At 39.8% G+C, this 27892-nt stretch overlaps 1 protein-coding gene and 1 non-coding gene across 2 annotated transcripts; one reads left to right on the top strand and one right to left on the bottom strand.

Moving 5' to 3' along the window:
• On the top strand, positions 1–27803 carry LOC123769438 (semaphorin 5c). The gene is made up of 16 exons (XM_045760537.2): positions 1–169; positions 3654–4024; positions 4505–4604; positions 4766–4972; positions 9439–9572; positions 15583–15752; positions 16066–16265; positions 16397–16648; positions 17282–17483; positions 17660–17873; positions 20018–20160; positions 20546–20735; positions 22041–22580; positions 22798–22965; positions 23131–23274; positions 26527–27803. The coding sequence occupies exons 2-16, from the start codon at positions 3880–3882 to the stop codon at positions 26952–26954; spliced, it is 3237 nt and encodes a 1078-aa protein (XP_045616493.1). The 5' UTR covers positions 1–169; positions 3654–3879; the 3' UTR covers positions 26955–27803.
• LOC123769707 (5S ribosomal RNA) lies at positions 25296–25414 on the bottom strand. Its single transcript, XR_011223603.1, has one exon. It is a non-coding gene; the product is annotated as a 5S ribosomal RNA (ribosomal RNA).
• Positions 27804–27892: the final 89 nt, after the last annotated feature.

Genomic DNA, 27892 nt, shown 5'->3' with positions numbered 1-27892 from the left:
GGGACGCTCGTCTTAAGTCCGCGCTGGAGTGACATATCTGTTTAGCCCTTCGCTTGAGGTGGCCGAAACCTCCTCACCCTCTCTAAAAAAAGGATATTCCGTTGCCTCCAACTCGTACCGGATACCGTTGCCTCCAACTCGTACCGGACATCATTGCAATGAACTAGAAGTGAGTAGCTATTATGTTATTTCTGTAGGCGGGGCTTAAATTAAATATAAATTAAGTGAAGGTTTGAAATGTAGCAATATTTCGCTAAAAAGGGTTTGAAATGTAGCAATATTTCGCTAAATAGGGTTTGAAATGCAGCAATATTTCGCTAAATAGGTTTGAAAAGTAGCAATATCTCGCTAGATGGGGGTCGAAATGTAGCCATATCTAACTAGATGGGGTCGAAATGTGGCTATACCTCGCTAGATGGGGTCGAAATGTGGCTATACCTCGCTAGATGGGTTCGAAATATAGCAAAATATATATAGCTAGATGGGATCAGAATAAGTAAAGATTTCTCGGTATCTAAAAAGTACCACGGAACCATACTTCCGTAGAAAGTATACTTCATACTTCTTCAGTAGAAATCTGAAACCAAGAAAATAATGCAGAAATGTCTCATAAAATAGTAGCCCGCTAGGATTCAGATCTGGAAGCGTTAAAAATACAAAAATTTTATCTAATGTTTTCATTTAACGTTATCTTGCTGGTGCGAGGCCCCCACTTGGGTTCTGTGCACCGTACTGTAAAACAGAGCGATGCAAGTTCTCGTGTGTGCAGAGCTGCCTGAGCTGATGCCAGGCATTAGGATCTGCTTGGTACTTTATGAAGATACTACAAGGAAAACTCTGTTTACATCTACACAGTTGTCTCTCACCCCTCACTGCTACACAGTTGTATCTCACCTCTCACGGCCTCACCGCTAGTTAATTCTCTCACCTCTCATGGCCTCACCGCTAGTTAATTCTCTCACCTCTCTGCTACAGTTCCCGCCTTGATAATCCTTTACCAATTTTAAGCAACCCATACTCAGGCCAGGCTCGTTAAAGCGGCGGCCATCCGACCCCCCCCTCCCCAAAGACGCATTTATAAATGTTAACATAGTGCATTAAAAAGAGGTTTGTTCTTATATATGTGAATATTATTATATATTAAAGTTCTATGTATAGTTAAGCGTAGGTTAGGTGTGTAGCTTCATTTAACGATTATTTGTTAAAAGTGGAAGCCTGTTTAAGGCTCCTGTTTAAGAAAGAAAACACTTTACTCACGACACAATTGTGGCGGCGTTAGAAATCTTCTCAACCCGTCCTCATACTAGGCTGGTTAAAGCAGCAGCCGTCCACCCCAAACGCATTCATAAATTTTAGCATACTGTGTATTAAAAATTGGTTTGTTCTCATATATAAATTAATATTATTATACATACAAATTCTATGTATAGTTAGGTTAGGCATAGGTTAGGTTAGGCATAGGTTAGGTTAGGCATAGGTTAGGTTAGGCGTTTAGGTTCTGTTGGAGATTATTTGTATTTGTAGTAGTATTCATTTGCTTCACGTGGGTGAAGCATTTACAGCGTTGTGGTTCAAACAAAATTCATCAGTGAAGCACTTGTTCCGGAAGTGTTCGAACGTCATCAGTTGTGAGTCGTGTGCGTAAACCGCTTTTCATTCATAAAGAGGGGGATTTGGCGGGTGCATGGAATCACTTTCGGGTCTTTGTTTGGAGGACGAGCTGTGGATGGAATGGACTTGGGTCGAGGATGGGTTGAAATGCTTCACCCACGTACTACAAATACAAATAATCGCCAATAGAACCTAAACACCTAATCTAACCTAACCCAACCTATGACTATATATGCACAATATGCTAATATACTATAATATTAATTTATATTTGAGAAAATTCCTGTTTTGAATGAACAGCATGTAAAAATTTATAAATGCGTCTGTGGGGCTGACCGCTGGATGGAATGTACTTGAATCGAGGCCGGGTTACTTCAAATTGTACCTCTAAATGCTTCACCCACGTACTGCATATACAGCAGAACTTAAATTTATATAAATTCACCTTCTCTATGAACGCCTATGTTAATTGATACAGATAAGTGTACAATTCCAATGGTTTTATATTTCATAACAAACATTGAGTTTGTTAGCTTGTATCCCAAACGTACGTATGTGAAGAGTTATCCCTTCGCCCACTTCTTTGTTTACACTCTTTTGTTTGTATTCCTTCTCAAAAAAATGTTGATTCATGGTTGACAATCTACTCATGGCCCCCAGACCCCGGCATAAGGGTGTGCTAACACTCTTGGGGTCTAGGATTGTCTCTGGGAGGGTGGGACCCGATAGTAGTAGTGACTCCACCCATGACCTTATTCTTCTATGGACAACTCTGGGTTTAAAATGATTTTGTGCTACATCCGCAGAGTTTTTGCCCACAGAAGAGTCTGTGCACAAGTTATATTTTAGACACTGACTGATGTTCTTTTCCTTTCCTACTGACCAAATGTTATTGAAGGAGCAACTTTACATTTTGCTTTGGCATATTCTATAAATAAAATATTAATGTTACTTCGTGATTATTTTTAAATAAGATCATAATAGTGTCTGCAAAAGCGTTGTTTGCAACAATATCTCATGACTGAGTTACATGCCTGCCTGCAAGCACGGACATGACCTGTAGCCACACAAACAATCCTCTTGGTCCTGTTGCATAATATTCATTTGCAGACCTGCTTGTGCCTTTCTCTCCTCAACAAGCAAGAGAAGCATTTGAACGTTTATGTCGATATTATGTCTATAACTTGGTTTTTTTTTTTAATTCTAACAAGAAGAGAATAAGAATATAAGAGATAAAGCATTACGGCAGGTCTGCTTGACAAATACAAGGCAGGAACAATGCACCCGTGTTTAATGTCAAATTGAGAACATTTATATTTTGTTTAATTTGATTAAGATTGAAAGCCGTAAATTAAATTTGGGGAGATTAAAGCACTATAGTTATATTGTCTTGAACGACTTAGGACGAAAAGAGATATGATGTAAGTATACAAATGTATTCAATAAATAAACAAAGGGTTGACAAATAACTCTAATCTATATATATACAACTCGTAACAACGATTCTAATTTGATAGGATTTTTGTATGACACAAGTCCCAAAAATGACTGACCTATTTTTTAATAACTTAAAAACTGATGCAATGATGTACCACCATAATCTATCTTATAACTACTGCAGTGCTCTTTAAGTTTAAGGACTCTGCAACACGGAATTGATTTGTTATTTCAAATCCATTTTAGATTACTATTGTTTAAATCATTAGCAAACTTAGTTTACAGTACGTATAACACAAATTTGTAAGAAAAAAAAAGAGTGATACATATTCTTTCTCGCTAATTCCCAAGTAAAATTATCAACAAACTTTGGCAACTTTAAACCTGATCTTAATCCTCACTATAATTAATGTGGTGTTGATTGACAGCCTGATAATCCAGCAGTATTGTCATAAAAGTGGAACAGAGACTTGCACAGATCTTCATACCCCGCCCGACAAGCTCTCCAAGATTGATTTAATTAATACTTAACACCTACTATTATGATAAGTAAACATTGTGACATATCCCGAGTTTAATATTGGTTATTTTCCCTTGTGTTTCAGACAGCCGCTAAGACGTTTGTAAAAAAAAAGTCCACAGCAGTATAATAGATAAAAAATATCCCACTGTACCTTCGAAATCTTTGACTCACATCTGAAGGCCAGTGGATTATGTAAATACTGGACGGGGCCCTTGTTCTCCTGCCGCGAGACACAGCACCATGCAGAGGTAGCATCTGGGAAGGGTACTACAAGAGTACTTGGCACAGGAATACTCCGAACTCCAGTTATGGAAGGGTGGAGGTGGTGGGCGGCGACGACGCTGAAGGTGGTGATGGTGGCTGGCCTCGCCCGTCCTACTGCTCTCACACACCTTGACTCACCCCCAGGACACCTTGCACCTCAACACATGGAAAGATACGTCAGTTATAGCGGTGAGTATGTCCTCTGACTCACTGGTTATAATGATGAGTGTCTCCTAAGTCACTGGTTATAATGATGAGTATATTGTTTAAGTCATTGGTTATAATGATGAGTTTCTTTCCTGTCATTGGATATAATGATGAGTATATCTCCTAGTCACTGTTTATAGTGAGTATATCCCCTGATCATTGGTTATAATGATAAGTATATTTCCTAAGTCACTGGTTATAATGATGAGCAAAGTGACTGTGACTGGTTTAAACAAACACATTTGTATGTCACAGTAAGTAATAATTACCAAAATAATGATGTAAACCAGTATGGGTATATATTATTGCATGCCAATATTGTATAAGGCAAAATAACCAAAGGTCATCATGAAACTTATCATCAGCTTAACTGGTTATATCAGCTCTTTAAACTTTTTTGTTTTTGTTAGTTAACACTTCTAAAATAAAATTCTGTATTACAATGTCCTATCACCATTACAGAGTTGGCAGACGCAACGGACAGATTTAGCATTACTGGAGTCAAGAGTTACAGTGAACTGGTATTTGACCCAACCAGCTACCAGGTGGTCGTCGGAGCTAGGTGAGTGACATCACCTGAAGGTTATGAATGTCGCCAGAGGATTAATGATTTATTATTAGAATAAAACTATTGTTCTTATTTAGATTCACAAAAATCTCATAAATATAATGTTGTAGCCTAGGACTCTCAAAAGAAAATCACCTCACCAATACTTTATGCAGGGATCGTGTGTTCCGGCTGAGCCTGGTGGGGTTGCAGCAACTAGAGGCTTCGGATTGGGCCTCCAACAAGAGCACCGTGGATACCTGCACACTGAAGGGACAAAGCCAAGAGGCATGTCATAATTTTGTCCGCGTCTTGCATCTGCACCGAGGCAGTGTTCTTGTCTGTGGGACCAATGCCTTCAGTCCTCTTTGTACCTGGAGGAGGTAAGTAACTAAGAGAGAATGTCAATGCATGTATGTACATACACACATCGAAACACATGTATACATATAAGCACACACACTACCTAGTTTTATTCACTATATATATATATATATATATATATATATATATATATATATATATATATATATATATATATATATATATAATGTTGTTGAATATGACCGAAAGGGTAAGATTAATAATTCTAACACGAATCTTCTCAATATTTCTTACGTTTTTCTTCACTGTCGAGGGTAACTGAAAAATTAACTCTCCAAAATTCATTCTTTTATTTTTGGTCTGACGCCTGAACGCATTAAGTAATGCTTATTACATTTTCAAAGACTAGTTTACACATAACATACATCAAAACGAGTACTTATACTCGTTTTGGGTGAGGTGATATGGCACAAAAGTTTTGGGTGAGGTGACAAAGCTATGCCAGAACACGAATCAATGGGTATAAATTGGGTATGAAAACATAAGAATGGAAGTAACTGCAGAAAGCCTATTGGCCCATACTTCCTCTTGCTGCTTCTATGTTGGTTCGGGGTCTTGAAGTGGGTAGAATATAGTTGTGCATTAATTGACTGTTGATTGCTGGTGTTGATTTTTTGATGTGTAGTGCCTCGCTGATGACGAGTCTCCTGCTATCGCTGTATTTATCGATGATTACTGTGTTGCTTGTTAGCATTTCTCTGGTGATGGTCTGGTTGTGAGAAGAGATTATATGTTCCTTGATGGAGCCCTTTTGTTTGTGCATTGTTAATCGCCTAGAGACGTTGTTTTCTTGCCTATACACTGAGTTCTTTGGGGCTTATAGTCCCAAAGCGGGCATGTGAAAGCATGTTGAAGGCGTCATAAAAAGAAATGTGAAACGCCATGCAACCTCTTGAAGAATCACCTAGCACAACACTTGTATCCCCTATTAGACTGTTTTACAGGAACTTCTTTTCGACGGCTCATAAACTGGAGGAAAGTGTCCTGAAAGATATCATTGGTAGGAATGTTATCCCTACAGACAAAAATCAGAAAATACAATTGACAATTTACTACAAAAACTAAAAAACGGCCAATCTACTCATGAAAAACTCCCCAGACACCAAACAGAACGCCTTGAAGGAAACCAATGTCGTCTATGCCTTCACATGCCCGCTTGGGGACTGTAAGCCCCAAAGAACTGGGGGCTTACAGAACTGTTAATTTTGGTGATTTACACACACACACACACACACACACACACACACACACACCAGAGTGCTGCCTCACAGGGTTACTTGAATTCTACGACCAGGCAACAAAAATAAAGCAAGAAAGAGAAGGGTGGGCAGACTGCATATTTTTGGATTGTCAGAAAGCCTTTGATACAGTGCCACACAAGAGGCTAGTGCGAAAGTTGGAGATGCAGGCAGGAGTGAAAGGGAAGGTACTCCATTGGATAAGGGAGTACCTAAGTAACAGAAGGCAGTGAGTCACTGTGCGGCGTGAGGTCTCAGATTGGCGAGACGTTACCAGTGGGGTCCCGCAGGATTCAGTCCTTGGACCCATAGTAGTAGGCATCCTTCAGTCTCGGGAGTCTATGGAGTTGCGCCCTAGTTGTCAATCCTGGTGCAGCGTCTGGTGTGACTGATGAGGCCAATCCGAGAATGGCAGTCCAGCCCACACTGAGCACAAACGAAGTCCAATTCTGGTCTGTCTTCCTGGCTACCGGCTTTCCTTTTCTGTCTCTTTGCCTCCGATTTCTTGGCAAGTGACTCCTCGAACTTGGAGAGACCTCTTTGAACAGACTGCCGCCAGGCTAAACGGTCTGAAGCCAGTGTTTCCCACATAGCAAAATCGACTATCATGGCTTTCAGGTCCCTCTTGCATACGTCTTTGTACCGTAGCTGGGCCTTGCCTGTTGGACGCTTTCCCTGCATCAGCTCTCCATACAGGAGATCCTTGGGGATCCTGCCGTCGCCCATTCGCACAACGTGCCCGAGCCAGCGCATTCGTCTCTGTTTCAGCATTGTGTACATGCTGGTGATGTACCCTTGGACCCATACTGTTTCTTATATATGTAAATGATCTTCCAGATGGTATAGAATCATTCCTCTCATTGTTTGCTGATGATGCAAAAATTATGAGGATTAAGACGGAGGACGACAGTATGAGACTACAAGATGACCTAGACAGACTGCATGAATGGTCCAACAAATGGCTACTAAAGTTCAACCCGAGTAAATGTAAGATAATGAAACTAGGCAATGGAAACAGGAGGCCAGACACAGGATACAGAATGGGAGATGAAGTCCTTCATGAAACGGACAGAGAGAAGGATCTAGGAGTTGATATCACACCAACCCTGTCTCCTGAAGCCCACATCAAAAGAATAACAACTGCGGCGTATGCGAGGCTGGCTAACATCAGAACAGCCTTTAGGAACCTGTGTAAAGAGTTATTCAGAACCTTGTATACCACATATGTAAGACCAATCCTGGAGTATGTGGCCCCAATATGGAGCCCGTACCTTGTCAAGCACAAGGCGAAGCTTGAAAAAGTTCAGAGATATGCCACTAGGCTAGTCCCAGAATTAAGAGGCATGAGTTACGAAGAAAGGCTGCGAGAAATGCACCTAACGACACTAGAAGACAAGAGTAAGGGGAGACATGATCACTACCTACAAAATTCTCAGAGGAATTGACAGGGGTAGATAAAGATAAACTGTTTAACACGGGTGGTATGCGAACAAGGAGACACAGGTGGAAACTTAGTACCCAAATGAGCCACAGGGACGTTAGAAAGAACTTTTTCAGTGTCAGAGTAGTTAACAGGTGGAATGCATTAGGCAGAGATGTAAAGAGGCTGACTCCATACACAGTTTCAAATGTAGATATGAGAGCCTGGTAGGTTCAGGAATCTGTACATCAGTTGATTGACAGTTGAGAGGCGGGACCAGAGCCAGAGCTCAACCCCCGCAAGCACAATTAGGTGAGTACACACACACACACACACAGTATACTGTATATATTATTCAAACCAAGTTATGCACTCTAGTGTCGTGGTGGATTGCAGTGCTGTCAGACTGGTACCTTTCATAATCACAGGGAAACGGTAGATCCTATGCTTCTGAACCGGTACTTACATTGTACAGTACCGGTTTAATGTATGATCCCTCAATGGAAGGCCTGGAGAGCTATTGAAGGAAATTCAGTCCCACTACATTATACTTTCATTTTACAGTCTCCGTGGTGTAGTGGTAAGCCTGGCGTTCCGCGAGCGCTTTGTCATGGGTTTGTATCCTGGCCGGGGAGGATTTACTGGGCGCAAATCCTTAACTGTGGCCTCTGTTTAACGCAACAGTAAAATGTGTACTTGGTTGTAACAACGATTCTTCGCGGCAGGGATCATCTTCCAGGGACCTGCCCGAAACGCTACGCGTACTAGTGGCTGTACAAGAATGTAACAACTCTTGTGTGTGTATGTGTATATATATATATATATATATATATATATATATATATATATATATATATATATATATATATATATATATAAAATGCATTACATATGTACCTATGGACTTCAGTCTCCATATTTTTTTGTTTATATATACAATTCGTACATTCTTGTAAAGCCATCAGTACACACAGCATTTCGGGCAGGTCCTTAATCCAAATTTTTCCCCAGAATACGACCCGCCAAATCGTTCAACAACCAGGTACCCATTCACTTCTGGGTGAACAGAGGCTACAGTTAAGGATTGGCACCCGGTCAATCCTCCCCAGTCAAAACACTCGCAAAGCACCTGACGAGTGCTTTACCACTACACCACGGGAACTGTGTAGAGATATTCCTGTAGGGACCACAGGGAATATCCTCCTATGGGCCACATGGGATATCCCCATAGGGACCACACGGGATATCCCCGTAGGGACCACAAGGGATATCCCTGTAGGGATCACAGGGGATATCCCTGTAGGGACCACAGGGAATATTGCCATAGGGACCACAGGGAATAACCCCGTAAGGACCACAGGGATTATCGCCGTAGGGACCACAGGGGATATTGCCATAGGGACCATGGGGATATATGGTACTGTATATGTATGCATGTACTATATGTATGTTTAATAAATTTGTATGAGAAATTTGAAATTAAAGTTCAGCATGTTTTAAATTAAAATTATCCATGATCCAAAAGACTGAGATGTGAACATTGTAAGTTCTCAAGAACTCACACTAATGGTATATATATATCAATGAGAAACTGGCTTCAGTATAAGGTTTAGTTATAATTATAATTCAGTGAAATCCCAGGTTGTATAACTTTTACCACGTCGTGGTACAGGGGTAAGGTGCGTAACTGGGAGTACTGTACCTTGATCACTGGTTCGAGTCGTCTCATTACTCCAATTTAATTTCTCATTGCAAGTTCTGTCATGACTATAGACAAACATAAGAACAGTTGTAATTTTTATTCCAGATTATCCGAAATCCGTCACATTGAGTCATGGGAAAAAGGTGTAGCCAGATGCCCATTTGACCCCTCCCACAGTGTGACGTCCCTGCTTACACAAGATGGTGACCTCTATGTTGGCACCCCAACAGATTTCTCAGGTACTGTATAAACTTTCTTTATGAGTATTTCACACTATCAAATTCTTGTAAACTATTAACATATATTTTCATGATTCTTTTATTTTTTTTATCTTGTTTAGTGACTGCTGGATTTTTATTTTAATGCTAGAGTACATGCTGGGTGAATTTCTAAGGGAGGGAGAAGAATAAATAAGGGAGAAACACCCACCCAGGGCTCCGCGTGAGGACGACATTGTACAAGTGGGGGCTACCGGAGCAGAACCTCTCTGGGTGGCTGAATCTGTGGTCCATAAAGCAGCCATGTCCTTCCCTACAGGATCAGCAGGTGGGTTCACAGGACTAAAACCCAACCACCTCAAGCAAATGCTCAACCCTGCACTGGGTGACATTGCAAAGAACCTCTTGGTGGAACTAACCAGATTCACCAACACATGTCTAGCTGGCAACATACCAGCGTCCATAAGACCTATCTTTTTTGGAGCATCTCTCTGTGCTCTAAAGAAAAAGGATGGAGGGATCAGGCCAATAGCTGTGGGCAATTCTCTCCGGCGTCTCGTCGCAAAGGCAGCTGCAAGAACAGTTAGTGATGCAGCGGCCAACATGCTGAAGCCAAAACAGCTCGGGTTTGGCATTCCACAAGGGTGTGAGGCGGCAGCCCATGCAGCTCGAGCCTTCATCGCCAACATCACAGACGAAAAGGCCCTTATCAAGCTAGATTTCAAAAATGCCTTCAATTTGGTGCGGAGGGATGCTGTACTCCGTGCGGTTCATAGTCATTTCCCTTCCCTCTACCCTTTTGTACATTCATGCTACAGTATGGATCTTAAGCTACTTTTTGGCGAACATGAAATTGACTCGCGAGAAGGCGTCCAACAGGGTGACCCCCTCGCTCCTCTCCTTTTCTGCTTAGTCATCAAACAAGTCACAGAGGTCCTGTCCAGCGAGCTTAACATCTGGTTCTTGGATGATGGTACCCTAGCTGGTTCCCAAGACTCCCTCCTGGAGGACATCAGAAAAATCCAGGAGCAAGGTGCAGTTTTAGGCCTCACCCTGAACCCTTCTAAATGTGAAATAATATGTTCCAACCAGGGCATCGTAGAGAGATTAGAGGGTCTTCTGCCAAATATCCATAAAACTAAACCTGAAGACAGCACACTCCTAGGAGCTCCCCTGGGGTTGAAAGCCATCGATGAGGTCCTTGATAAGAAAATTGCCGACCTTAAGAGGATGGATGGGAGGATTGAGGATATTGATGCTCATGATGCACTCTACCTCATCACCAGATGTTTGTCCCTCCCCAGGTTAACCTACTTTCTGAGGTGTTCACCATCTTACAGTAGCCAAAAACTAAGTGAGTATGACCGGTTACTGAAATCAATGCTAGAAAAAGCCCTTAACCTCTCTCTCGATGACCTACAGTGGAAACAAGCCTCTCTTCCCGTAAGACTTGGGGGCCTCGGAGTTCGAACAGCAACGCAAATCGCTGTTCCAGCCTTCCTGTCCTCCTTATCAGCATCCGACGACCTTGTGAAGGAAATTCTACCTGCCCACTTACATCAGCTGGCAGGTGTACATGATCCCAATTTTACACGCTGTGCCACAGAGTGGGCCTCTTGTGCAGGCCAATCACCTCAACCACCATCCCCAAAATCCCACAAGCAATCCAGCTAAGATGGTCCCATTGTAGACCAAGTTGCTGCAGAGTGCCTGGGTGCTGCAACAACACAACACGACATTGCTCGCCTCACAGCAGTAGCAGCACCACATGCAGGGGATTTCCTGTTAGCAACCCCAATGTCGGCAACTGGCACGCGTCTCACACCACACCAGGTACGTAAAAGGGAAAGATCGACCTTTGAGGATCACCCTAAACGGTGCCAAACAGATGGAAGAAGTACTAAGGAATGCTAGAAAATTGCAAAGGGATGAGGATGGGAAAGGGTGGTCGTTAAGACGAGATCTTTCAAAAGAAGATAGAGAGAAGCTGAAACTGAACCTCGCCGAGGCAAAACATTTAAATGAGAGCAGGAATGAAGAAGAAATAAATTCTTTTTTCTACAAAGTGATAGGGGTAGGCAAACCAGTAAAGTGGTACATAAAGGCAAACCAACAAAATCAATAGAGAGAGGGGGAGTGAACAATAAGGAGAGGGGGAACAAGTTCCTGAAGATTGCATACACCAACATAGATGGAGTGAGATCGAAGATACTGGAGTTAAGTGATGTAATACAGCTGCAGACACCAGACATTGTTGCACTCACGGAGACAAAACTTGAAGATGTAATTTTAAATGAGGTCATATTCCCAAGGGGCTACTCAATTTGGAGACGGGACAGAAAAATTAGGAAAGGCGGTGGCGTTGCTGTGCTGGTAAAAGAACACCTAAAGGTGAAGGAAATAATGACTGCCAATCCACAAGAAGTTGACATAATAGCACTAGAGATCTGCTATGAGGATGATAAACTAATGATGATAAATGCATATAGTCCACCGCCAAGCAGCACATGGTCAAAGGAGGAGCTAGATAGTAAACGTGAAGGTCTTATAACAATAATGAGAGAGATTATAGCGAGAGCGGATAACGATAGATCACGACTGTTGATAGTCGGTGACTTCAACTTGAAATCCATAGACTGGGAAGCATATGAAGCTAAAACAGAAGATTTTTGGACCTGTAAATTTGTAGACCTCATCCTGGAAACATTCTTGTATCAACATGTTAAACAAGCTACGAGGATGAGGGAAGGGGACGTTCCCTCCATGCTAGATTTGATATTTACCAGGAAGGAGGAAGAGATATTTGACATTCAGTACCTTCCTCCCTTGGGTAAAAGTGACCATGTCTTTTTGGGAATAAAGTATGCAATGCGTTATAAGCTGGAAGAAAATAAGGAGGTTGAAGCAGTTGAAAAACCAGACTTCAGGAGAGGACATTATGGTGACCTTAGAAATTTTTTTAGTGAGTATAATTGGACAGACTTGATGCTAGGCAAGGAAGTGAATGAGATGTATGGCAAGTTTTGTGAAATATATGATAAAGGCACAAAAAAATTTATACCAAAACAGAGATGCAGGACCAGAAAACAGGATTGGTTCGACAGAAATTGTGAGAGGGCAAGAGACCAAAAGACACAAAAATGGAATCAGTATAGGAAGAGGCCAAACCCCCAAACATACCAGCGATACAAAGATGCGAGAAACAATTATACAGCAGTAAGGAGAGAGGCAGAAAGAAATTTTGAAAAAGGGATAGCAGATAAATGTAAAACAGAACCGGGCCTATTCTACAAATTCATAAACAACAAATTGCAGGTAAAGGATAATATCCAGAGGTTGGAAATGGGAAACAGATTCACGGAAAATGAAAAGGAAATGTGTGAAACATTAAATGAAAAGTTCCAAAGTGTGTTTGTACAAAATGAAATCTTCAGAGAACCAGACACAATAAGAATTCCAGAGAACAACATAGAGCGGATAGAGGTGTCTAGAGATGAAGTGGAAAATATGCTAAAGGAGCTCGGGAGGAACAAAGCAGCTGGCCCAGATGGCGTTTCACCATGGGTTCTGAGAGAATGTGCATCTGAGCTCAGCATTCCACTTCACCTGATCTTTCAGGCATCCCTGTGTACAGGAATCGTAGCAGACGTGTGGAAACAGGCTAACATAGTTCCAATCTACAAAAGTGGCAGCAGGGAAGACCCCCTCAATTATAGACCTGTATCATTGACAAGTGTAATAGTGAAAGTATTGGAAAAGCTAATCAAAACTAAATGGGTAGAACACCTGGAGAGAAATGATATAATATCAGACAGACAGTATGGTTTTCGATCAGGAAGATCCTGTGTATCGAATTTACTCAGTTTCTATGATCGGGCCACAGAGATATTACAGGAAAGAGATGGCTGGGTTGACTGCATCTATCTGGACCTAAAAAAGGCTTTCGACAGAGTTCCACATAAGAGGTTGTTCTGGAAACTGGAAAATATTGGAGGGGTGACAGGTAAGCTTCTATCATGGATGAAAAATTTTCTGACTGATAGAAAAATGAGGGCAGTAATCAGAGGCAATGTATCGGAATGGAGAAATGTCACAAGTGGAGTACCACAGGGTTCAGTTCTTGCACCAGTGATGTTTATTGTGTACATAAATGATCTACCAGTTGGTATACAGAATTATATGAACATGTTTGCTGATGATGCTAAGATAATAGGAAGGATAAGAAATTTAGATGATTGTCATGCCCTTCAAGAAGACCTGGACAAAATAAGTATATGGAGCACCACTTGGCAAATGGAATTTAATGTTAATAAATGTCATGTTATGGAATGTGGAATAGGAGAACATAGACCCCACACAACCTATATATTATGTGAGAAATCTTTAAAGAATTCTGATAAAGAAAGAGATCTAGGAGTGGTTCTAGATAGAAAACTATCACCTGAGGACCACATTAAGAATATTGTGCAAGGAGCCTATGCAATGCTTTCTAACTTCAGAATTGCATTTAAATACATGGATGGCGATATACTAAAGAAGTTGTTCATGACTTTTGTTAGGCCAAAGCTAGAATATGCAGCTGTTGTGTGGTGCCCATATCTTAAGAAGCACATCAACAAACTGGAAAAGGTGCAAAGACATGCTACTAAGTGGCTCCCAGAACTGAAGGGCAAGAGCTACGAGGAGAGGTTAGAAGCATTAAATATGCCAAAACTAGAAGACAGAAGAAAAAGAGGTGATATGATCACTACGTACAAAATAGTAACAGGAATTGATAAAATCGACAGGGAAGACTTCCTGAGACCTGGAACTTCAAGAACAAGAGGCCATAGATTTAAACTAGCTAAACACAGATGCCGAAGAAATATAAGAAAATTCACCTTCGCAAATAGAGTGGTAGACGGTTGGAACAAGTTAAGTGAGAAGGTGGTGGAGGCCAAGACCGTCAGTAGTTTCAAAGCGTTATATGACAAAGAGTGCTGGGAAGACGGGACACCACGAGCGTAGCTCTCATCCTGTAACTACACTTAGGTAATTACACTTGGGTAATTACACGCCCTCCGAATTGCTGTGGCCCTCCGCCTTGCTGCCCCAATCCACACCAGATATAGGTGTATTTGCGGCGAGGTGGTGGCTGACAGGTACGGTCACCATGGCCTACTCTGCCAAAGCACAGGGGGATGGCACTCGAGGCACAGTGAAGTTAACGACATCATCAAGAGGAGCCTCACCACAGCTGGATGCCCAGCTGAAAGAGAGCCCCGTTACCTAACGCCCCGTAACTCTGATGCTCTTATTGGTCACCCGGATGGTATCACAGTGAACCCCTGGAAGAATGGCAAGCAGTTGGTATGGGACTACACGTGCGTATCAACCCTGGCTAACACCTACATTAACCTCAGTGTTGCACAACCAGGTGGCGCTGCCACCCACAGGGAAGCAGCCAAATCCCGTAAGTATAGAGAACTGGATCACCACTACAATTTTGTCCCCATTGCTTCTGAGACGCTCGGCGCCTGGGGTAAAAGTGCTACCAGTTTTTTGAAGGAACTGGGTTCTAGGCTCATTGAAACAACAAGGGACCCGAGAGCTGCAAGCTTTCTTTTCCAGCGCCTCAGTGTGGCGATACAGAGGGGAAATGCGCACTGCATCCAGGGTTCCTTCCCGCCATCTGAGGAGCTGGAGGAACTCGACAACCTATGACAACCATCTTTGTAACCCATATGTAACTCCTTTTTTGTAACAAACTTCAAATAAAGTAAATATATATGTGTACATACAAAAGAATGGGGGTGGTAGGAGAAGATAATATTAGTGTTCAGTGAGAAACCACAAGGTCTCCTCTGAATACTTTTTATTTTCTTCTCCGAGGCTATGGGTCCCCACATTGGCACCAGAGGTGGTACCCTCACAAACTTTAAAAAAAAAAAAAATATATATATATATATATACAGTATCTAGATAGATATAAACTGAAAAGCTTATGTTGATGTATTATCTTGTAATTAATATGTCAACTTTGTTGTATCAGGACGAGATTCTGCCTTTATGCGATCCATGGGTCCCGGTGGGCACCTCAGAACTCACCAGTATGATTTGAAGTGGCTGTCAGAACCCACTTTTGTTACCTCCTTTGAGTCATCAGGATTTGTTTATTCCATCTTCAGAGAAAATGCTGTGGAAAATTTAAATTGTGAAAAGGTGAGAGCATTTTCATGCACTTCAAACTTCATCTTCACTAAACCTACACAGTATTTGTTGTAACTTCTCATAAGGTTAACATAAATGTAATCATTGACATTTAATGTGTACAGTATATATCATGAGTGGCAATTAACCAGTAGAAAACACAGTACAGTACTCATAATCTGTCAGAAAATGTATATCACTTTGTAAGGACACTATTAAATAATACAGTACTGTACAATGAGTAAGAATTCCATTCACTTTATTTTAGTGATGCTATCACAGTGCAGTAAATACATTTTAATATGTCCGTTTTCTTTTGTCTCAGAATGTTTTCTCGAGAATAAGTCGTGTATGCAAGAATGATGCTGGAGGAACTCTTGTGTTGAAGAATTATTGGACAACATTTTTAAAGGCTCGTTTAATATGTTCAGTCCCAGGAAACTTTCCTTTCTATTACAACTATGTCCAAAGTGTCACATACCTTCCAAGAGAACAAATGTTATATGGTGTCTTCTCCACAGCAGAGTAAGAACTCGTTTGTTTTTTGTTGCTCATTTCATAATGTAGTATGTTGCATTGTAACTACTGTATATCTTTTTTCATTTATTTACATAGTACTGTACACAAAGAATTTAATATTATGATTCTTATCACAGGAACAGTATTATAGGATCAGCAGTGTGTGTTTTTAACATGAGCTCAGTAAATGCTTCGTTTGATGGGCCGTTCAAGTACCAGCCATCACCATCATCTACATGGGGTCCAGTAACAGCTGAAAACCACCACTCCCGTTGTGAAAACTTGGGCACTAGTGGGGAAGCTGACCTTGCTGCTGACAAATTTCAATTAATGGACAAACCAGTCTTACCACAGAGCTCCAACCCATTGTTTCTTCTGAATTCAGAGAAGTAAGTTACTTTATTCTGTAAAATATTTACCGAATTTTAAAGAATTTTAATTTTAATAAACAGTATAAAAATTATACATAATTTATGTATATGGATCTTTCATAAGTATGGTGAGGCAAGTCATTATACTGGAAGAGGACTTTAGAGCACATAACAAGAGATATCAGGCAATATATAACAATATTTTCAAATAAATGCAGAAAGACTAATGTAGTCTTAGAAGATTCCTAAACTGTATGTGTCTAATTAAATCAGCACATAACTATACTGTACTAAGAGAATGTCTCTCTGTCTGCCTGTCTGTCCAAAGTTGAAGGCTAGATGCTTGGGGCTATCCTAATCCAACTTTACAGGGGAAAATGGCCTGGGGGTATAGGATGGACATAGGCTGGTCGGGGTTAGCCTAAGATAAATACTTTAGGTAAAAAATATTAATATTTAAAGATATCCCGTGTAATTTTCTTGGGGTCAGGTGTGAAATATCCTAAGCACCTGTGGGTACCCCTTCTAGTATTACATAAATATGAAATGTGGTCCAATTTATTCTTCACAGATGCTTTTCTCATACAATGTTTTATTTAAAATTTACTTGCTGTAATAAGTTAGTAATTTATCATGGAATTATATTTTCAGGTTGACACACGTAATAGTGGATGTAGTTTCAACTCGACTGAGTGGAAACGTGCATGTAGTTTTTGTAGCAGATGGTGGAGGTCTTGTGAGAAAGCTAAGTGTTGTGCCCAACACCCAACACACCTGTCTGTTGGAAGTCCTTGCTCCTTTCCCAGAAAACTCATCTGTCGTCATTCACACCATGAAGTTCCTCAAGGATACGGTCAGTATGCAGCATATTTTTATCCTGAATTTACTGGTACAGTACTGTACTGTACGAAATTTTGCTGTCAATATTTCATTACATGCGTGATAAAAGGGTTATGGATATCAGTTATCACAGACAGTACACAATTTATTTATGGAACACATACTCATTCTTCTGATTCTTCTTTTCAGAACTCACTGTATTTAGGCACAGATAGTGAAGTGGTTCGTGTTCCAGTACACCGATGTGGACATTATCAAACACAACGTGCTTGTTTAGCTGCCAAAGACCCGTACTGCGGGTGGGACACGAACCGCTTGGATTGCTCTCCCCCTCCTGGAAAGAACCCTTTTGTATCATCATGGCTGCAAGAAGTAATGGAGTGTCCTAGATCCACAGATCCAGGTACAGCCCAGCAAAAATTAAAATATGTTCCTTGCATTTTCCTCAAATGATTTCTGTTGATGGAACACAAAAAGTTCATAATAGAGTAAGCTATATGATAAAGCTTATATGTTTTATAGAACTTTGTTTCCATTGAATAGATTGTTTCCATTTTCACAGCAGTTCTTCTCATCATCGTACCTACAAAATGCATGTATTTCACAAATAGGGACAAATTGGCAATTGAACTAAGTGGGTATTAAAGGATCGTGGGCATTTACAATATTTAAAAAAAGGAGCTAAAACGTCATCTGGCAATCTATTTTTATTGTTTACTAGCAGTACCCGGCCACACATTGCTGCGGCTCAGCAACGCATGTGCGTTGCTGAGCCACAGCAACCTTACCTGTCCCTCAGTCCTCCCCACCTTTCCCCCCTCACCTTCTCCTCAGCCTCCCATCCATTCCCCACTCCATCATCCCCTCATCCTCCCTCACCATCCCCTCTTCCTTCCCCACCATGCCCCACGCCCCTGTCCCTTTGTCCTCCCCAAAATGCCCCACTCCCCCAGTTCCTTTGTCCTTCCCACCATTCTTCATTCCCCCATCCCCTCATCCCCACCATCCCAAACTCCCCCGTCCCCTCGTCCTTCCCCACCATTACCCCTCTCCCTTGACCCCTTGTCCTCCACACCATCTCTCACTTCCGTCCCCTCATCATCCCCACCATTCCCCACTCCCTTGTCCGATGACTTCCCAAATGGTCTGATGGTCCCATCAGAAAATGGGAACATCAAGTGATCTGATGTTCCCATCACTGAAATATAAGTAAAACAGTTAAAAAATGAAATGAAAATATGAAAAAATATAAAAATAAACTATTCTCACGAAATGAATGGTCTGGTAAACAACACAGCTCAATTCCAATGCAATTCACACAAAATAATTAAATCAAAATGAAAATAAATGAAAATCTATGAAAATTCAATGTATCAATGCAATCAGAAACATTGAAATGGAATTGTAACATATCTAGTATAGCATGTGTGTTGCTCTTACATGCAACAGATGGCGCTGTTTTCAAGAAAGGCATGGTTTTACCTGTCACAGGTGTGGCATCTCTACTTATACTTACAAAATGAATGGTATAGTAAAGAACACAGCTCAATTCCAACATAATGTCACACAAAAAATTCACTAAAAAATAAAATAAATCGAAATCTATGAAAATAAAATTTATCAACACAATCGGAAACATTGAAATGGAATTCGTGATATATTTAGTATAGTGTGCATGTTGCTATTATGTGCAACAGATGGCGCTGTTTTTCAAAAACGCATGTTTTTACCTGACACAGAGGTGGCATCTATAAAGTAGGTATATAAAAAGATGCGCCTATTCGAATGCAACGTTGTGTCAAAATTTCAAAGGAATTGGTGAAGAACTTCCGGAGATTACAGCGTGTGTTGCCCAGACGTCCAACAGATGGCGCTGTTTTTCAAAAAAGCATAATTTTTCCTGTCACAGGCGAGGCATGTATATAGTAGATATATAAAAAGATGCACCTATTCGAATGCAACGTTGTGTCAAAATTTCAAAGCAATCGGTAACGAGGTTTCGAATATTTCCCTCACATGAAAAACACATGAAAAGTACAGTTTTTCAGAAAAAGCACGTTTTCTTACCATCTCAGACGTGACATCATATAATATGTACTAGCATATAAAAACTTACTCGGATGCGAATGGAACGTTGTGTGAAAATTTCAAAGCAATCGGTGAAGTACTTTCGGAGATTAGCGATTTTGAACAAATGAACATTTCCATTTTTATTTATATAGATAAGTGAGCATTTAAATTAAATTGCAGTTAATCTGTTATTTTAGCTTATCTAACATTTCTTAGCTACTATAGCATTAGTTACAATGAATAATTTGATCTCTTCTTATGCAATGCTCGCTGCAGTCATTTCTACCCATTAATTAGGAATAAGTAAAGCTGGTAAAGAAATACATACATTCATTCATTTTGCATTTGTGTGAACAATCACAATATAGACCAGAAGCAGAATGGGGGCTTATATATATTAGTGAGAAATTGAATGAATACAGAACTGAAGTGCATTGGCATATATTGCAACTCGCCTAATATTTCTTTGTATTCCAGTTGACGGAAAATGGGGTATGTGGTCAGAATGGTCACCGTGTTTGCAGTCTGGTAGTGGAGATTCGTGTCTGTGTCGCCATCGTGCATGCGATTCACCGAGGCCAGCACGTGGTGGGGCTGCCTGCACTGGATCACACACAGAGGTGACTAATTTCAGGAATAATTCAAATTTTGTGTGCATGTTGAAGTGATGTTTAAATAACAGTTATGCTTTATAAATTTTGTTATACAGTACAGTACTTTGCTACCGAATATATCAAGAATGAAAACACCTGAAGTTAAGAAATTATTAAATTATTAATTCTTCATATGATCATTATAACTTTAGAGTACAGTACTGTATATATATTTTACATTAGTTAAATTTGAAGAACCCACTTTTAAATGTACAGATTAACATATAATTGTCTCTCTAATTTCAAAAATTAATTAGTTTCCTAAATGCAAAAATAAGAGAAATTAACAAGTGTGCAAAACAGTACTGTATATGCCTGACCCTCATAATTTTCTGGTCCTTCCTTTCCTTAGGTAACCAACTGCACAGTGCATGGTGGCTGGACAGCATGGTCTTCATGGTCTCAGTGTTCAGCCACTTGTGGTATTGCAGTCAAAACTCGTCGTCGCACATGCTCAAATCCAGAGCCTCAACATGGTGGTCGCGTATGTGTTGGACAAGAACGTACCGAGATATATTGTCACTCTCTTGCACACTGTCCATGTAAGTTATGTTGCATGATGGCCAGCAGCATTTGTTATTAATCATACAACACTGTTATAATCAGTTTAAGAAATGTCAGATCTATAGTAAAATATAATACAGTAATAATGTAATAATGTACTGAACCAGTACCTATAAAAGATAAAAAAAAACCTTCAATGTATCATGAGTCAGCCCTTGTGCTTACTTATCAAGTGATTACAAAGAATAAGGTCTAGCTCTAAATGCCCCACCTCCTAGCTCTTTGTCCCTGGAACATGTTTAATGCAAATCTCTTGATGTTTGCTTTCTTTGTCATGCATGCACTTGAAGTCTGGACTGCAATGGCATCCATATCATCATTCAGTGCATGCCACTGACTTTTGCAAACACTTTGAATCCTGCCACTGACTCACCCAACACCTTGGCTGGCAGTGTCCCACTTCTGGCTAGTCACTTCTTGCTTATTTCAATTCTCTCTCTCTAATGTATTTAGAGGCAATAGAGGTGGCAAATAAAAACACCAAATTGAAGCACAGGTTTAATTATAACAGTATTATGTGTTTTCTTGAGTTCCATTATCAAAGAACTCAAGATTTGAATCTTCAGAGTGCTGTACAGTACTGTACAGTACTATATTTATATAGCCATGTTTTTTTTTGAAAAATTCTAGCTCTTATCAACACTACAGTGTTTTCTTACACTAGTATTCTTGACAATTGTTCACATCCATTTTAGTATACATTATGACCTTATCTATACTATCAAATATAATTATGAGAAAAAAAAGTGTCTGAGGTGGTTTGGTATGAACTTATACCCAAGGTGATCTCTGGGTGGTTACCTCATATCCAGTTTGGCAACAATAAGCTCTGCCCACACATTTCAGAAGAATAGATAATGAAGTGAAGTTTGCAAAATTTAAGTTAAAAAAGAACTAAAACATCATCAGAGTGAACACTGTAAAACAGTGGATGATGCTTAAACACATCATCAGATTGCTGTAGTGTTAATAATGATAATTGAAGTATAAATAATATACTGTATTCTAAAATAAAAAATTGCATTTGAGTCTTGTACATTGGCAGCCTACTAGCATGTAAAGTAATATGATTCAATTTGGATATAAGTAGTCTTGAAATGTGGTGTACGTGCATTTCAACAGTTCTCTTATAATACTAATGTTGCAATGTATAGTACATGTTTGACGGATGTAAGCAAAAGGGTTTGACAAGAATTTATTTGATCCCGCTTTTAAACTTTAATATAATGATTTATATTGAGCACAATATGTCAGTACATGTACAGTACTCCTTTTGTTAACAGCATATACAGCCTTACCTGTGGATGGTGGATGGAGTGAGTGGGGGTCCTGGGGAAGATGTTCTGCTTCATGTGGGACTGGTATCAAGCATAGGCAACGTTCATGCACCAGGCCAACCCCAAAAAATGGAGGATCACCTTGTCCAGGGTGTGAGAAAGATAGCGAGATTTGTGGAAATTGGCCATGCCCAGAGATAAGCCGACTATCATCATGGACTCCATGGTTAAGACTCAATAGTTCTGGAAACTCTGGCATTCAGAGGCGTTTCAGAACAGAATGCATTGCAACAGGAGACAAGGACAGTCCACTTCGAATTGGTAAAATGCATCAAGAGGATCGAGTTTGTACAAAAGATGGCTGGTGTGGTGATTCCCATCAGATAGACTCTCCAGATAGTGGAGGATGGTCTGAGTGGAGTGACTGGACTAAGTGTGATGAACCATGTGGTGGAGGACAACAATATCGTCATCGATCTTGCACTGTTGGTTCGTGCGCTGGGACAGCTTCACTAGAGAGAAGCTGTAATGAACATCCCTGTAGAGGTAAGATTATACTCTACTATTTTTACACATACTGATTCATGACTGTGTTCTTAATTTATAATAGTATTTGCATATATATTTAAATAATGGACATTATGAGATACTAAAATATGTTGTTGGTGAGGAACTGATTGATTTGTTTGGTAAATAAAGGAGTCTGATGATAGTAATGTGCAGATACACAAAATTATCTAATGGTATATTCTCATGTCTACAGGTCTTTGGGCATGCTGGAGTGAATGGAGTTCATGTTCAGCAACATGTGGGTCAGGCGTTCAGTATCGAACACGTCGGTGTGTTGCCTCTCACAATCCATTCGTTGATGCCTCAGACTGCACTGGTTTACACACAATGCAGCAATCGTGCCATAAGAATACTTGCATTGGTAAATAGTTTCATTCTTGAACATTTATATGATGATACATATGGGAGTTACATATATGAACAGCCATATTCAAAATACTGTAATGCTGAATTAACATTTTTCATCCACATCTTTAAAAGCTACATATTTACAGCAGGTGAATAATTCTAATTACAATTTTTTCAGGCGAAGAGGGTTGGGGCATGTGGGCAGAATGGTCCGAGTGTGGAGGTGGAGAGGAACGAGTGAGGAAACGTCACTGCCTTTCAGATCAGCCCAGCAAGTGTCGTGGGCTTGATGTTCAGAGAGAATCGTGCAAATTTATCAGCTGTAAGTTTGAATTTTTATGCTTAAAATGCAGTAATACATTACTTTCTGTACTCTGAACACCTTGCTTTTATCAGCAACTAACTACACTCAGTCCTTAACACTATCGCACTCCGTTGCCTCCTCCCGTCATCACTCATTTTTGTCTTGAATCGTCTTGGGTGACTAGGTCTGGAGTCACTCATTAAAATATTTGTTAAAAATTTTAATTTTATTCGATCAATCTGGGAGTGATTTCAAAATGAACGCCTTTAGATTGTGCACAATTTGATACCAAAATGAAAGACATAATACAGAAATTGATGTCAGAACACTAGAAAGATATAAAAAATTTTGTGGTGATGAGCGTCCAAAAGTGTCCAAAAGTTAAAATATATGTTAAAATTCCATTTATTGTTCTATTATTATAGGACTAGTTTTAAAATACGCGCCTTTATATTGTGAACAATGGACAAAATAAACCATACAGATTATATAAATAAATAAATATAATTTGATATAAATAATAAATATATAAATTTAGATAAATAAACCATATAGATTATATACCAAAATAAAAGACGTGACGTGAAAATTGATCCAGTGTTAGTGTCAGAACACTGGAGAGATAATAAATACTTTTGTGGTTCAAATTTTAAAGTATTTGCTAAAATTCCATTTATTGTTATATTACTATGAGACTAGTTTTAAAATACGTGCCTTTATATTGCGAACAATTTGATACCAAAATGAAAGACGTAACATGAAAATTGATGTCAGAACACTGGAAATATATAAATAATTTTGTGGTGTTGAGCATCCAAAAGTTAAAATATTTGTTAAAATTCCATTTATTGTTCTATTATTATGGGACTAGTTTTAAAATACCCGCCTTTATTTTGCGAACAATTTGATACCAAAATGAAACACGTAACACGAAAATTTATGTTATCAAACTGAACGAGTATATACATATAGTCTGCAGGTTTGTCAATTGGTGCTCGTTCATGGGTAACTTGGCCGACTTTAGGCTTTGCTGTGGGGAGTAACGCCAGGCTTTTAAACCTTATAAGCAAATACCCCTGTAGGGAATTCTATTGCGAACACAATGATACCAAAACGAACGACGTAGCACGAGAAATAAGGTGAGAAAACTGAAACGCGTATACACATTTTACTGATTTTGCGCGCTCATGGGTAACTTTGCCGACTTTAGGCTTTGCTGTGGGGAAATCACGGCGGGCCTTTGGACCTTATATGCACATACCCCTGTAAGGAATTCTATTGCAAACACAATGATATCAAAACGAACGACGTAGCACGAGAATTAAGGTGAGAATGTCAGGATCAGGTTAATCAGGTATCCAAAGGATACCTGATCAACCAGGCTGTGACTCGTACGTCAGGCTGCGAGCAGCCACGTCCAACAGCCTGGTTGATCAGTCCGGCAACCAGGAGGCCTGGTCGAAGACCGGGCCGCGGGGACGCTAAGCCCGGGAAGCACCTCAAGGTAACCTCAAGGTAGGAGAAAACTGAAACGAGTATACACTTTTCGGTGTCGCCGCAAGCTCGCCCGCACCAAACTGCGCATGACGTCATTTCTGCAGCGTGCACGAACAGTGCGCGATAGTGTTAATATTTGCAAGGGTTCTATTCCTAGAAAGCCCACAAATACAGAATTTATGGATACCAAACTTGATGTTACTGCTCAAGTATAGCAGAAATAGAATACATTCCAGAGACCTCAAATCTTTAATTGTTTTCCCCACACCTATCTTGAGGTTATCTTGAGATGATTTCGGGGCTTAGCGTCCCCGCTTTCCGGTCCTTGACCAGGCCTCCTTTTTGTTACACACCCCCAGGAAGCAGCCCGTAGCAGCTGTGTAACTCCCAGGTACCTATTTACTGCTAGGTGAACAGAGGCATCAGGGTGAAAGAAACATTTTGCTCAGTCATCTCCGCCTCCACCGGGGATCAAACATGGAACCTCAGGACTACAAATCCGAAGTGCTGTCCACCCAGCTGTTAAGCACCCTAAACACTATTGCTTACAGCATTTGGTGTTCCCAGGCAGTCACCCATCCAAGTACTAACCAAACCCAACGTTGCTTAACTTTGCTGATCGGACGAGAAGCAGTGTTCTCAGCGTGGTATGGCCATTGGCCACCACGTTGGCCATACCATACCTAACTCAATAAAACACTTCAACATTATTACTGAGTACTCGGTACTATCACCACTTTAAAGCCACAAAGATACTGTGGCTTTGAAGTGGCCAAGCCACAGGTGATTCATAAAGGAGATATGAACACTCAGCAGTGATGTGTGCTGTTGTTTCCACTGTTTTCTTATCTTTCTTTACCTTGGAGCATATACTGACTAATCACTAAAGGGAGAGATCACCCTGCTCTTGGTCACCTATTGTTGGGATCAGGAAGCCTATTAGATTATCAAGGTATCTTTAGGCCAATGTAGCCCACAACAATCACTTAACTATAATACAATATAGTACAATACAATGATTATTCAAAAGAATGTGTGTGTACAAAGAACATAAGAGTAATGTACAATTGTAGGAGCAGGAGTTACACAGTCTATGAAGTCACTATTAGGCAAAGCATTTCGGGCAACTCTTGAGTATCAATTTACTGCTTGGCAAAAAAAAAAAAGAGAGGCATCAGGTGTAACAAAATGTGCCAAACGTTTTGCCTTGACCATGTATCAAACCCAGATACAGTCAACTATGAGCCAACTACTAATTTTAACACATTTCTCTGTACTGTGTTTTATAATTTTGCAAAGAAATCACTAGATAAGAATACTAGCTTGCAAATTCATGAAATTGCCCATCTTGAACATGGAATTTTGTTGTTGAAATAAATGTGAATATGTGAATTCCTATATGTACAGTATGTGGTAACAAAGTTGTGACCACTGAGGGCAAAGTGTGTCGAGTACATTCTGCATTAATGTATTAATAAAACATCAATTCATTACATTAACGTACATTAATGTATGTTAATTCATATTGCCAACCTCATGTAGTTAACAATTTAGTTATAACAATAAAAATTACTAATAATTGTTAGAAGGGAAATCCTTTGTTTATACATTTTACATTACAGTACTTATGTAATTTAAAAACAAATACAAGTTTGTGCAATGGATAGGTTTTATTATAATATACTACTGTATCTACAAAGTGGAAATTACAAATATAATTTTCGTACATTGTGAGTATGAGTAGCATTATTACAAACTTGTCTTGCATTTCAGCCGACGCAACAGTGGTGGAAGCAGCCGTCGTCAGTTCGAGCGAGAGTGAAGGTGCAGGTAACACAGTGTCAGTGCAGGCACTAATAGGCTCCTGTCTCGCGTGTCTCATTGCTGGAGCACTGCTTGGTGCCTTGGCCACTTACCACGTTTGTGTACGCAGGCACCACAGGAGAGTGCCATCCTCCCCTCACTATATCTCGGCAAAACCTAATCACTATGTTAGTGTCCCAGGAGCAGAGTGGAAGGGAGAACAGTCACCAACTAGTACAATAAAGAATGGCAGCATTAAAAGTGGGCTAAAAGCAGCCATAACAAATCTACCTTTGAAAGACTTTGACACTGCCACCATTAAACGATCCAGTCACGGCTCTTATGGCAACGGTCACCTTCGTGCAGATCTTGACTCAGATACCATATTTAATTTCTAGCAAAAAATTGGCCTGTCCAGTCTTTCAGTCTTCTGTTGGTGCTAAAGACCCTTATGAAGGGGCCAACCTTATCTCAAGTGTTCAAGACACTACATCTCATTGTGATATTCAGTGTAGCTTTTAAAGATTTATTGGATGTGACTGTTAGGACAGTTCTAATCTCGGGTTCCTGTTGTGACGTGAAAATGCATTCATAACCCATAACAAACAATTGAGAAAATGGTTTGTGACAATTTTTACTATATACTCTACGTCAAGAACATTTTTAATGTATGTCTTGAGATTTCTATACACGTGTATATGAAGAATGACTACTAAAACTGACCTTATATAATCTCCCACCCGCATTGGAAAATCCTTCATGCAGAGGTTATTATATTGAAAATGTAGTTATTGAAGAAAATACAAGTGTTGTGGAAGAGACAATGAAGTGTGGTTATTTGAACAAATATTCTGTATATATATTGCATTTAGTTTTACCACATTTTTCTTCATGTAACACTTGGTGAAAAATTAATATTCTGAAAGTTAACCTAACAATATTTGTTTACTTTTTAATAAAGAAAGTGAGAGTTTGTTCTTGCACAGACCTATTTTTTGTTAACAAATATTGCATATGTGAAAAAAACACAAGTACTTTACATATAAAAGAAATGAATTGCCTGATAGACATATTTGCTTTGTAATCTAGTCAAACCAGTGACCGTGAACATAATGACATGGATTTTTAATAATCCCAGATGTAAAAATTCTTTAAATTTTATGATAAGGTTATTAATGTACGTGCCATATTCTTTGCTGAGAATTGTTATAATTTTTATAATGAATTTTCATAAAACATAAATGGTTTATGGAGTATTACTTTATTCCTTGAACACTAAATAGTAAACTTGTTTCTGGATAATAATAATATGCATGGATGATATTCCTCATTGCAT

The sequence above is a fragment of the Procambarus clarkii genome, chromosome 63 (assembly GCF_040958095.1).
Source record: "Procambarus clarkii isolate CNS0578487 chromosome 63, FALCON_Pclarkii_2.0, whole genome shotgun sequence".
Classification (NCBI taxonomy): Eukaryota; Metazoa; Arthropoda; class Malacostraca; order Decapoda; family Cambaridae; genus Procambarus; species Procambarus clarkii.
This window is presented reverse-complemented; position numbering and strand designations above follow the sequence as displayed.

Coding starts and splice junctions, on each gene's coding strand:
- LOC123769438 (XM_045760537.2), top strand. CDS start 3,880: ATGGAAGGGTGGAGGTGGTGGGCGGCGACGACGCTGAAGGTGGTGATG. Junction 4,605..4,765: donor CAGGTGGTCGTCGGAGCTAG/GTGAGTGACATC, acceptor TACTTTATGCAG/GGATCGTGTGTTCCGGCTGA. Junction 17,484..17,659: donor TGAAGTTCCTCAAGGATACG/GTCAGTATGCAG, acceptor TCTTCTTTTCAG/AACTCACTGTATTTAGGCAC.